Source organism: Melozone crissalis, unplaced genomic scaffold (assembly GCF_028551555.1).
Source record: "Melozone crissalis strain CALT ecotype California unplaced genomic scaffold, PUWL_Pcris_2 ptg000019l_1, whole genome shotgun sequence".
In the NCBI taxonomy this organism is placed as follows: domain Eukaryota; kingdom Metazoa; phylum Chordata; class Aves; order Passeriformes; family Passerellidae; genus Melozone; species Melozone crissalis.
Window position 1 is genome coordinate 22,634,861 of NW_026535797.1, and position 13,997 is coordinate 22,648,857.

General features: G+C 38.7%; 1 protein-coding gene across 1 annotated transcript in view; it reads left to right on the plus strand.

The window, feature by feature from the left end:
- LRMDA (leucine rich melanocyte differentiation associated) overlaps positions 1-6,692 on the plus strand; it is a 605,897-nt gene extending 599,205 nt beyond the window's left edge. The window contains exon 7 of the mRNA XM_054276517.1: positions 4,522-6,692. Coding sequence (XP_054132492.1) covers positions 4,522-4,601 — 80 coding nt within the window. The 3' untranslated portion in view covers positions 4,602-6,692. The remainder of the gene's footprint in view (positions 1-4,521) is intronic.
- Positions 6,693-13,997: the final 7,305 nt, after the last annotated feature.

A 13,997-nucleotide genomic window follows, 5' to 3' on the forward strand; every position in this document is an offset into this window, starting at 1 on the left:
AGTGCCTATGTAAAAAATGATAATGGCATTGATATTTCATCCTGAAGGGTCTCAAAACAATTTACAGATTGGTAGTATAACCACACTGAAATGCACCCAGCTTCTTGGTGGAACATGGCAGCTGTTTAATAGCCCATAGCAAAACTATGCAACAGCAGGTTGTGTGAAAAGAGATGAATATGGATCAAATACAAATTGGCAGTGGAGGATTTAGGTACTGTGCTCTAATTAAAGTTAGGTGAAGTGGAGTTCCAGTAGAATATTGAGTCTGTGTATGGAGTGCCACACTTTATCTGCCCGCAGCTCCTGGTGGCAGGCCCTGTGGTTAGTCCGTGTGAGAGACAGGCAGAAGGCTGTTAGCTGAAATCCACTCCCTGATGGATGCTGCAGACCAGCGTTTGACAAACACATTTAATTGTGAATACTTTGCTGCTTTCACTTGCAGAGGGGCTTATTAAAAACATTTGATGTTAAAATGGGCGCCTGGTGGGGATGTTGGGCAGATGTGGCAATAGGTTTTGATGGGGGTGGCAAAATTTTTTGGCTTGACTACTTAGCTTTAGTAATTACTTGTAAAAGAAAACTGAATGCTACTGGAAGCTGCCCAAGTTGTGATGACTGAGAGGTGGGTTTTCTAAATGTGGAGGATTAATGTGGTAGGAAAAAGGCAACAAGATGCTACCTTAGATCACTGTCAGCTTGAGATGAATTTTGACCTGTAACTAAGGCTGTATGAGCTATAGGTCTAACACTTCCCATTGCAACTTGGTTTTGCCACTTGTGATATAATACATCTGCAAACCTTTTTTTGCTCTAGCAAAGCATAGAGAGGTCTAAAAGCACCATAGCTCTCTGCAAAACATGCCAAATTTAAAAGAAGCTAACATGACTTGAACTTTTTCACATGCTTTAGTAAGCATGCATGTATGTATTTATTTATTTGGATAATTGGGTTTTCCCTCAGCTAAGGAAAGGCTGGTGCTGCTGACATTACAATGTGTTTGTGAAGAAAGACTGATACCACAACACATGCAAGCAACTGCAAGGTCATTACTTACCCAGCGTAATTAGAACATCCATTCCGAAGGATGGAAACATTTAAAAGATAAAGAGTGAATTTAAAAATTATTCTTCTCAATGCAGTTTTTTCATAATTATAGTTCTAACAGCTTGTGGTGATGGTAGAGTCAGCTACTTAAGAAAAATTAGAAGCCTCATTCAGGGAAGATGATCCCTCAAGAGACCTTGTGTTGTCATTTCTTAAGAACCTTGAGCAGAAACCTCATTCTGGATGCTGTGTATTGTTTTGATGTATAGGGGATATACTTGGCTTATTATGGCCAATGCTGGATATTTTAATTAAAAACACAAGAACAGCCACAGATGTATTGTTTTCCCCTCATTCTTTCCCTTGCCTGTGTGCAAAAGAGCAAGTGTACTCCCAACCCTGCAAGGAAAGAATACCATAGCAGATAGGCAGAAAAAAAGCAGTAGCTTTCCTAAATTCACATGTGACATATCTTAGCATCAAAATTCTCATTGCAGCACACAAACATTTTGCAGCTCTCTGAGCTTTCTGTACTTGCCAAAGGGAGGTGGGACATAAAGAGGAAAAACAAAGCAAAACAAATAACCATGCCAGTCACCGCATTTAATTTATGAGCAAGATTATTGTTTTACAAATAACCTTCATGATAAACAAGGTCTCATGGCAACATTTTCAACTGTGCTTTTATCAAGGCTCTCTGAGCAGCATGTGTAATATGCCTGGCAATCGAATCACAGCTGTGCGCCTGGGTAGGGAATCTCTGCGGAGACAACACTTCCTTAATTTAAACAATTGTAGGCTGCAGGATTTCAAAAATTTCAGCTGACTTTAACTGTCACTAGCCCAAGCACCTTTATCCCCAGGCGAGCAGCAGCAGCTGGATTTCATTTCCTGCTGCCAGACTGTCCGACATCTTTGCTGAACATCCCGGGAACAGAGCGTCTTTACTTTAAGGATTTTATTCAAGGTGACAGCTCCTCACACTTTAGCGTTCAGATCACCTCAAGTAGCTGAGATATCAGTGAAAATGAGAGCACTTCTCCAGCAAACTCCAAATTTAGATTGACTGAGGTTATCCTTAGGCCTCTAGACCCAGCCTCCACGACAGCACAGGCCTGCCAGTAACTTTAAAACTACAGTGGAGTTTGTAATGATGTCTGGGGAGAAATATTCTGCCAGAGCAGTGGAGGATACTATAAGCGATAGGAAATGATGTCAGATTTAGTTAGGACTGGAGACAGTGTTAGAATATACTTGGCATAATATGGCACCGGTATCTCTGTCAGCATCTCTGTTTTCTGTCACCGCACACAATCCCAGGCCTGTCTGTAGCCCTGACAGTGTCTTTTCAGATCAGGTTATTGCCAACTTGGAGACTGGCTCAGCACAGCACCATACAGCCCCCTTTGTTTGAAGTCTGCCCTTTTGTCATTAATGCACTTGATGTCTATTTAAATCTGACGGTGAATACAGTATCTGTTTTCCTGTCAGGAGATCATTGACAATATTAATACCTCATGTCCTTGCCTCATTTTCTAAGCATTGACACCTAGCTATAGTCTCCAGCATTCATCAAACAGCACTCTCTCACCAGCATCTCTATAAACAGTCTTGCTTCCAGTCCTTAAGAAATGCAGCAGACCTCAAACAAGACTTTTATCGATGCCAGTGAAAAAGGAGTCCAAAGAATGTCGTTAATAAACTGCTCATATCCTTTGCATTTAGAGCTCTGAATGTCCTTGTTACCTACTTGGGATATCTGTTTAGGGAAAGAATAACTTGGTTGTCATTAGACTCTTGTTTAGGAATGCTGTTATCATCCTTTGCATGTGGAAACTGCTTGACTAGTGAAATGATTGAAATTGAAATTATTGAAGAAAGCTCTGTGCAGGAGGGGAATATGATCAGGCACTGCACTGTATAGTTCCCAATGCATTTGTATTATCCTGAAGAGGAGTGTTTTTCACAACAAACGACAGGCCAATCTATTTCCCCCCCACACAATCCTCATAGGAACATGTTACCATCATGATGTCTCAGAGAGGAAGAAGAGCATGGATTTCGATTAATCTTTCATGACCCATGCCTTCCAAAGCTTTAGTAGCTTATCTTATGTATCTTAACTATATCCAGACACTATACTGGAAAACAATGGCACAGAATATAAAAGCTTGCATAGTTAATTCATACTGCAAGTGGGAACACTAACAGCTGTGTGAGTTATGGAAATCTAAAACAAGAAAGAATTGAAGATCTGCTCCTCCCCCTTCTTTACCCTTTATGTAAGGCAGTGCTTGTCTCCTTTGGGCTAGGTTATGTTTGCCCTTATGGAGGTGAGCTGGATACTGCAGTGACTGCTCTGGTAAGACGCTCCCAAGGCAGAGGAGACCCTTCCACCTCCTTTCTGCTCATGGGAGTTGACTGTAATTTGAGTATACATGTCTGAGGGCTCAAAGAGCAGCTCTGCTAGTAAAATTTAGCATCTTTGAGGATGTTCACAGGTGGGATGTAACTGTGAACTTACGTTTTCACATACCACTTAGTACCACCAGAGGGGATGCTTTTGAATAAAGTAGTGAGATTTGCAGGTATGTGTGTCTCACCCACAGCAGTTAAGCCTTCCTCAGGCATATTTCTGCATGTACTCACTGTGAATAACGTGCCTTGCCTCCCAAAACCAGTATTATGGCTAATTATTGAAAGCATCCCACATGTGCCAATATTTAGCGTAATTAAATTGTATCTTGCTCATGGGATGTTGCAATGTTGTTTGGAGACGTACTTTGGAAATGTTTTTATTGAATATTTATTTGTATGTATAAAAATGCTGGAGTCTGGGGAGGCCAACTGTTCTGGCCCATGTCTGTCGATGGCTTCCCATATAGATTTCAGCCACTCCCTTCAGCTCTCTGTCACTGAAAACAAAGATTATTTAGGTGCTTGCAGTATGACTTTGGAAAAGTTTGGCAGGCAGGATCCACATTAACCTGTCATTATTTGCTGTTGAGGTTTTTGGGGTATTTTTTTTGTTTGTTTGTTTTGTTTGTTTTGGGGTTTTTTTTCTTTTTGGTTTCATTCATCAGGAATACTTTTTAAACATAGCAGGGAGACAGCAGAGAGCACAAAATATAATTTCAACCCAGACTTTCTGGTTTTTTAGAAGCAGGAGAGAAGTACTCTGATTTATAACACACTGTATGATGTTTCAGTGTTGTTTAGTTCTAGTTTTGAAGATACTTGTGGATGTATGTTTAACAGGATAGCTCATGTAGGTATTTAAACACATTTTTCGAGTGGGTTCAATGCTGCTGATTGAAATGGCAATACTGAATATTTGAAATGCACAAACTTTCTTTCTTTTGCAGGACAAGGGAAAACTGCTCCTTTCCTCTTTCAAATTTCCCAAGTTATGTGCTTTATTGCATGTTATTCTACTTCAATACTAACTGAAATTAATTTCCTTTTTATTGTAGGCATTTTGGGGAAATGTCGCTACATTTACTATGGAAAACATTCCGAGGGCAACAGATTCATCCGAGATGACCAGCTATAAAACACAGTGCTGTTTGGTGTCTCTTCAATCCCTCCACATGAGAAGCACAAATCACGTCTACATTTTAAGCATGTAACTAAAGTCCTCTAGTGCCTTCTGCTGACTTTGCCAAGCCTGTCAAGATCATCCTTCTATCTTAGTCTGAGTAGTCACATCGAGATTGACATGATTGCCTTTAAGCAGGTCCCATCCACCAGCGTGACAGACAGCTGCAGCCGAGCACGGGGCTGGCAGGGGAGCGCGGTGATGGATGGCCTGGCCCGAGTGCTGCAGAGAGCAGGGTCACACCTGGGGCTGGACCGGGCCCGCTGCATGCGCGGCGCCTCCCAAAGCACGCCCTTATCTCTGCCTGGCCTGCTCCGCCAAAGTGGTGCTGATACCCGAGTGTTTATAACGGAGAGGGGCTGTAATTTCAGATGAAAAAGCCCTTATCTGTTCTTATTTTTTTCCCTGTGAATTAAGTGCTTGTGTTTCTATCGTCTCGTACAGGCTTACACAAATCCTTTCACAGTTTGGTGGCACACCCACCCACACCCCAAAATGAGCCTAGATGGATTATTTTTTCTTTCAGCAGGGAAAAATATATATCCTGAAATCATTTTGGCCATGCAAAACACTGTCAATTTGTATGGATGTTTATATGCAAAGGAAAAGGATTTTATAATTTCCCAGACAAACAAATTTTTCCAATTCTTGAATCACATCTCATTGTTTACTAGTTCTTACCTTCAGAAAAGTGAACATTTCTTTATGTTGTAAAATAATGTCATAGCTTAACGATTTACACTTGGAAATTCTCGTTAGTGATATTGACAGTGTGTATTATTCCTGGTTTATTGCACAAGCTATTTCTAACTTTTAGGGATTATGTTTATAATTAAATGCTTAAGTTTGGGGAAAAAAATGCTTAAAAGGAGTGATATAAATCTGCCACCAGATGGGTGTGATTATTCAGAGGGGAAAAAGGTGAACAAAAGTAACTGGTGGAATTAGCATAATTAGCAGCTTTACTAATATATTAGAGAGACGATATCTACCTTTTGATATCTATGTAAGAAAGGCTATTATCAAATTTTCAGTCAAGAAAATAAAAAGGCATGGCAAATTTTCTGCTTTTCTGATAAAGAGATTGGACATATTTAGAATCATTAACTTTTTACTTTGGAAAAAAATAAAGTCTCATACTTCATGCATATGTTGTGTTAAATTCTACTTGATACAATGGGATTGGCCAAGGAATATGTAAAAATTCTGACCTGTTGGCTATTCCAACCCCATTCATAACTGATCCCAGCTGAGAGCTATCAATGCCTAGCTGTTCTTGGTTTGTTTGAAATTACTTGGTGGTCTTTATTCACTTTCCTGGTTAAAAAAAGAACATACCAGTCTTTAGAAACTGTCTACCTTGGGGCTTTTTATCAGCTGGCATTACAGGTGAGAGTGACCTGAACATGGAAGGCAGTGGTGAAAGCAGATATGACTGGTGAAATAGTGAGGCACTGGCTGGGTGCCAGAGGAAAGCTTGCTGCTGCTCAGCATTTTAGGCCTCACTCAGTAAATGGAAGCCTTTGCTCACTCTGCAAGTATATAATAAATCTTAAACAGATACTTAAAACCACTGATGAACACAGAACGATCCAGTTCACACCACTTGTAGCTCAAATGGAGCTCTGAGATGTTTGAATGGTGTCTGGAAAGCACGTTCTAGCCACTGGTCATGCCTCTTCTAATGTCATACATGGCCACAAATGAAAGGCCAATTCACATTGCAAGTCCGAGGAGATACCAGATAAATGAAAACTACATGCCTTTTTCTTTAATCAAAAATAATAATAGAAATATTTAGGGCACTTGTCATCTGTTTTGGTCACCAAAATAACAGCAATCTTAGTTTGTTTCTATCATGATGTCTGTTTTGAATGCCTCCACACATTTTGGCTATGGCAATGTTATAGGCAGCAGGATTTGGAATAGGGATGTTTAGAATAACCTAATGTCACTTTCAGTCTGTTTGCATATATGTTCTTGTCTTTATAAAAGGCTTTAACCCTGCCTCAAACAATAAACAGCACTTGCAAACTGACCGCATGATTTTTCCATCTTTATTTTGCTTGTTTACTTTTCCTAATGTCAAAACCATTTGTATCATTTTCAGGAGTGTTTTTTTCCTAGCAAAGCTTTGGAGGCAAAAATATTTTTGGAATGAAATTTGAACAAATTCTCTTCCCTTTGGTTTTTGTTTTCAGTTGGGGGATTATGTACCTAGAATTAAATATGGTAAAGCCCTAATTTAAATCTGCTTGAAGGGAATTCACACTAAATGTCTCTGATTCTGGAAAATCCAAAAGAAAATCTGTGAACAATTGCTTTGTATTACTAGCATGGATTAAGATATTATTTAAAAATATGCATGGATGTGTATTACTGTTTATGCAAACATCTTTTTTCTTTTTAAATATGCAGAGCATTATATTTTCAGATGTGTTCTGCTGAAATTCTGGTTCAAGAGATGGTGGAATTTTCACACTTGGGGTTGCTACCTGTACTTGGTTCGTTCTTAAGTGGGAACTGTGCCTGAATTTCTTAAATGAGCTATCATTTAGCATGAAAGTTACAATACAGTAATCTAGGAAGAAGTTCCACTCTCTTTCCTTTGCTCCCCCTTCTCCATGCGTGGCCCATTTTTTACTCTCAAGATTAACTAGGCTATTAAAAAATAAAAGATTTGCCTACAAAATTAAAAATATTTTAAAGTATGTGCATTTCAAAGGAACCACTCCAGTCTTAGTTCTTTGAATTGTAACTTCAGTCTTAGGTTCAGTCTTGAGATGCCCTTTGCCTTTTGTCAGAAATCACAAATGAAGACTTGGAGGCAAATGTTTTTACTAGGAGATGCCTAGAGAAGCTGTGCTTACTGCAATTGTAACTCAGTGTATTGAAAATGTTAATCCCTAACCTTAAAATGAAAAACAAGGAAAAGATCCAAACTAGAAATTCACTTCAATGTCACAAAGATGAATGACCTTCAGTGAAAATCCTGCTGTTATGGATACACAAACCTAACTTTAGAGCACATTGGCTTTAATTGAATCTGTTGCATGCATAAATGATTTATGGGATTGCTGAAAGTATGTCACCACTGAAGCCACTTTTTTCTCCTTTCTTAGGGCTGATTCTCACAGTATTGACTCTAGTATTTGCCTTACTCAAACTGTGAGTATCTTTGAAGTCAATGTGTAGCAATGAGAATTAGAGTTACTAAGTTTTGGAAGGCTGATAGGCAGCCCTTTCAAATGCTTTTGTTCTTTGAGCAGAACATTACTTGATTGCTGAGTGTTGATTTCTCACATCCTTGCAGATGAAAAGTCACTGTGTTCTGGTGTACCATTGCTCCCACTTAAGACAGAAGAAAGAAACAAACCTGTTTGTGCTTTTGAAAATGCTTTCTGTAAAATAAAAGGGTTCATTTGCTGCCAGTGGATGTATTTTTCACTCCTGCCAACAGTATGAGTATGTTGGGAAATGTTTGCCCCCAGCAGAACTTTGCTGGATGCAGCCTTTGTGGTGAAGTTCTGAATCAGCCCATTTTATACTGACTCACATTGAGTCTTACCACATATTTCTTATTAATGTGGTGTGATAGTTGGCACATGAATCTCTGCTTGCCCACTTTGGGAAAGTTTATTGTCTTCATTCTGTAGATCTGTCTGTCTTTTTGCTTTGTTAAATGGTTGGCATATGTGAAAGAAAGAGATGAAATTCAGCTTTCCAGAGGTGTAACCATATAGCCAGACTGACTCTTTATGTTTGAGATGGATTTTGAAGTATCTGTTTTCAGGTTCAGCCTGCAGAATCTGACAGCAATCAGGTGATAAGGAGTCAGGGGTCTAGCATGGCCTGCTAGCTGTTGTCCTCTGTTCCTGAAGATCTCTAGCTGCATCCTTGTCTGCTTCAATTGTCATCTCATTGCACTGCAAGCAGATGATGGCACAAAGTTTTTAAAGTGAAATTTCTGCTTCTCTGCTCATAGTATAACAATTGAAACGCACAGTTGCTTTTTTCAGTGGTTTTATATCTACACGTGATAACTGTTACATCTCACTGGTTAGTCTTTTTCTGCTATTTGGTTAAAAACTATTTCTTCCAGTCTTTTCTACTCCTAGTAATGGGAATAAAACAAAACAAACAACATATGATTGTGAGAAAATAAGCATTTAAAAATCTTACTATGGGACCATGCCTATGCTAACAACTCTGAGGGACAGGTGTGTAGGCACAGAGTTTATGTTAATTGGGGTGGGGCTGGGCTGAGCCTCATCCCCAGTGGGCACAGCTGGGAGCAGCAGGTGAATCCCATTGGAGCTGATGAGCCATGGAGTGCCCAGGGGCACTGACCAACCACCAAAGGGAGCAGAGGGCACACAGGGGCAGTGCATCAACAGGAGGGGATAAAAGCCTGGGCTGAAGAACAAGAAGTGTAGATACCTGCAGTCTTCTGATGAGGTATGGTGTATTCTGCATGGCCTGAAGCTTTCTGATATTGGTTGGTGATACTCTGTGTATTGTGGCTGTTTCTACTGTGACATCTGCTGCAACACAGGTGAGCGTTGTTATTCACAAACACATCTAAATGGATTGATGGATCAAGATCCTGATTGGAAGCCTCAGAGTTAGCCTTTGAATGTGTACAACTGCTGAAGCCTTTGATTTCCTTGTGCCTCTCTTGGCTAGAGAAAGTTGTCTTGCCTAAAATGAGTTAATGCTCATTTCTGCTAATGTTATCCAAATACCTTACCAAGATTATATACTTGGATTATATAAGAGCTAGGCCTAAGAAAAATGGCTTCTTCCAGTGATTTATAACCTGCTCCTAAGAAGTCTTAAGAGTATTTTCTTTGGCTTTTGCTATGTGAGAACATTCAGGATATATTCAGCACTCCTACTTCATCAGAACTGGCTGAATTAATATATTTTCCGTATGCAGTTCTAAAGCAGCTGGATCTTTCTAAAAGTTACCTTTTAGGTTAGGTGACTCTGATGGACTTGCCTCTGGTGGTGTTGTCAACCTGAAGCTGACCCTTGCTTAGAGTTGCTGACAATTAGATTAAGGTTTCAGATCAGGATTTTCACAAGCCTTCAAGGAGCAGATATTTTTAAGGACAAGCTAAGTCGTGGCCATGGCACATTCACAAAATATCATCATCATCTCAGAATCCTCAGCATTTTAAGGAAAACAGCATCTTGGAAAATATGTTTAGTTCTAGCTTCATTGTGTTCATAGGTTTTAACGTGAAATATATTCTGCATCATCCATTACATGCAAGTTTTAGTCTGTGAGACCAAGTTTCTAAAGGTGTTCAAAGCATCCTTCAAAACAAGTGTAGAATCTCTTGCAAATGTTTTGCATTCTGATTGAAACTTTTGCTGCCAATTCAAAGACAAAACTGTAAAGTCAAATTTGGGGATTTTTAGCCTAGTTTTATCTTAATCTACAGCTTTTATAACAGATCACTGAACTCTCATCCATAATTCCTCTTAGAACATAACTACATCTTAATGATATTGTAGCTTTATAAGAAAAAGAAGGAATCAGTTTGGAAACGTCAGTATTAAATGTAAGATTTAATTCAGTATTTTATTTGGAAATAAAGAGGAGCTTCACAGGATCTCTTCAGATCATACTCTGGAGAACATAAATGGCAGAATTGTGCAGCTTAAATTCTACCTTACTTTTACAACTAAATTGGGAAAATAAAATAAAGAATATGAAGGTAACCAAAAATTATATTCCTGACTTTGTTTTTATCTGCAATTTTCCTCCTACTTTTAATTTAACAGTGTTTTTGCAGTTGAGTATTTAAGATTCACTACAGGAAAAACAAAGAAAGAAGATTTCATAAAACAATCTGCTTATTCATTTTATAGTCTTCTCTGATTTTTTAAAGACCTTCTGAGCAATGTGAGCACTCAATTAGCTGGCATTGTGTATCTACCAAGTAAGCAGACAGTTGTGGACTTCAGGGAATTTCCAAACACATATGCTGTTCAACCTTAGCAATTTTCTTTTACCTAGGAATTGTTTTCAGAAATTCCCTTATAATGAAATTTCTGTTTAAGTTGATAGCTGTAAATGAGGGCAGAGTTGCTTCATTTCCTTTTGACAACAAGCCAAATTCATCCCTGGTGGAACTCCATTGATTTAACTCTACTTGAGCTAAGTTACACTGGGGATGAATTTGACCCAGCTTGAGATTTTTTTTCTATTCATCTTTTCTTTAATTTCCTTTAGCTTAGTAGTCACTTTAGGACTGGACAGAGAATTACAATGCAAGAGAGGCGAAAAGCAAAACTTCTCTGCTCAAGAGTCATTTCCTTTTTAATACCCTACTGATTTAGCCATGACTTGTAATGTGTTTCAGGTAGCCAAATTTCAACATCAATTTTGGAAGGAAGTTCACTATACTTTGAGTCTCTTTCCTTGGCTACTTCCCAAACCACCAAATCACCACCTACTATACAATGCACATATTATAAAAGGCGGTGTTAATGTCAGTGCTCTGGGGTAAATTGCAGTTGTCATGGGGTGCCTCGTATGGTTAGCTGGAGCTCCCCTGATTGCACCCCTCTGCCCAGTCCTTGAGATGGGGGTAAAGCTTTGGGATCTCTACATCTGTAATGCCCAACACATCTTCCCCCAAACCACCCCTTGCAGTGCCTGGATTTCTGTTCTGCAAGTCCTGCATGGTTTCTGCCCACGTGGTAATCATGCCGGCCTTTTTTTTCTTTGCCTTGTAAGTTCAGGGTTTTGTGTGTTCACACCCAATAAGTTTCAAGTTTGAGCAAAAGCCGAAAGAATCATTCAGCCAAAATCTCTGCTGAGCTGTATGTGGTTTTCATCTGAAACTGTAAATCCACTGTGTTCACTGAGGGTTTAGCAAAACTGGCCTGAATGTCAGACCTCTAGCAGCTCTCCCAAATCAGGGTAGTTCTGGGTTTCATTACAAAAAGATTGCACAGCTCTAGCTAAGCCCTCATTTTCCACTTTCAGATAAATGCTTTCTCAGCTGTATTTATGAGGCTTAGCGTAAAAAAAACCCTACCAGCTGTTAATGTTAATCACAAGTTTATATCATAAGCACATTCTGAGTCTTATCCTCTTTCCATTCATGTCAGTGGCAAAGCTTTCAACATCAGTGGCAGTAGGAGCAAATATCACAAAATATAGTAATGCACACTCAGTTTAAAAGGAAAAAATAAAGGTCTGTCTTAAACTAACAAAGTCAGGGTAGGATTCTGTGCTGTTCAATGTCTTGCACCATTTGCACATTCCCTTTTGCACCCCGAAGTACTTAGTGGTAATATAGAAGCAAGCATAAGGCTCGGGTTCATGCTGGAACAGTTGGCATTTTCTTATGGGTCATCAAAATAGACATTAAAACAGGGCATTTGACATAAGGAATCAAAAGATGTGATATAAAAAATGAGTGTTATCACCCATACTAAGACAGAAACCCAGATTCATTAGTTTTGAAGCAGCTGTTGAATGATAAATTTCTGGAACTTTACACAGTGAAAACATTCTTTTGTATATCAAAATAGAAATTAATATTATTTTACAAATTTTTAATCTATTCCAAAATTAATTATACCTAAGCTTTTAGAGAGATCGGGTTGGTTTTCTTTGTGGTTTTTTTCAAATCAAAACTTGAAGGATTTCATCCATAAAGCATCCCACTACATTTTCCAGTTGGATTTAAGGTCTAGCAAGTTCACATTTTGCCAAACTCAAGGGCCAGCTTCACTGAAATTTTTGAAATCTGAATGAACACTGGACCTGCAGACTGTGCTAGTGAACATTTTATAGAAAACAGGAAAGTGAGTTTCAGGACTATGAGACTGGATAGGTGGTTTCAGCTTGTGCCAGTTTTAACAGTTTAGTTTAAAAACTTATCAAAGTAAAAATATATGTCCTAGTTTTCCTACTGCAATAATATAGCTAATATAACCTGACCTGAGAGGATGCTGAGATTTAATTAATTAAAATGTTCCAGCTCTACTGGAATAATATACCAAAATAATCTTGCTTATTCTGTTTTTATTTTATACAAAATGCCATATTTAAAATCCTTTTTTCTTTTCTATTTTTAGTAAAACTAAATCCTAAATGTCACTGTTAATGCTATTGTTAAAATTTATCCTTCAGGGCTTTCAGACATAAATAGCAATGATAACAGTTGTCTTTTTTTGGAGCAGTTTGAATTTGAGGCCATAGTATGACATATTTTCTGGAAGTTACTTTTTTGTGTCATTGCTGCTTATCTGTCTTAAAGCAAAAGAAGGCTGTGACTCTTTTCTTGTTCAATAATGGCTGTATCATGTTTGCATAAGTTGTTGTACTTCTTGGCTGGATTGCAGAATCCTTCCTCTTATGCGAAGTCTCACCACCAGCTTGTAGGCCACCTCTCCTCCTCCTCCCAGAGAGGAAAAGCAGGATCATGAAGGATTTGGGATTCTTGTTTGTCCTTAAGTCGTCATGCCTATTGAATTGGTAATATGAAATATATTCTGATCCTTTCCATCTTTCTTTCTGCTGGTCAGTCACTGATTTCCTAATTATATGGGATGCTAAAGTGAATTCTTCACTGTGCAGTGATAGTTCTGTTTACATGTTTCTATGATTTGTTTGGTATTTACTTTTTAATTTAGCCTTGAGTGCAGCCAAGAAAAAGGTGACTGCGGAGGCATTCACCTTTAAGGTGAATGCTCGAGTTTAATTGAAGCTTATGAATTTTTATATTTGTAACTATGTTCTGTTATCTAGCAATGAAATAAGTGGGGAAGCAGTGCCTCAGAGAAAAACCAAAAAACTTATTGCCAAAAGGCCACAAATGTCAGGATTGAATGCACAGTGTGTTGAGTATCCAGCAAAGGCTGGGCACAGCACTGAGGACTGGAATATGCATCCATCCAGAGGGAGAGGCTGCATTTTACTTGGAGTTTGGGCAATGCCCTCTGCAATATCTCAGGTTTTCCTCTGCTAAATGAGCATCTCCCATCTGAACCCAGGTTTTTCCACAATCAGATGTAAGAAGGCAGAATACTTCCCCTGAAAAGGAGTTAACCCCTCTAGGACCCCTCCAGACCTAATATGGAATCTCTGATATATTTTCAAAAAATGAGATTGAACTGTATGTTTGCACATATGTACAAGCTCATGTGCCATCATTGCATTTCTCTTCTTTTGTTTTTAAAAATAAGTTGAACAAAAAGCCAAATTGATTATTTTAAGAAAATGGAAATTTTAGGTCCAACTGGTAGTCAAATTCAGCTGAAATATGGCCAATTGAAACAGGCAAAGAGAGCCCCAGAGAAAAATTACACAGTGTCTGACTGTGT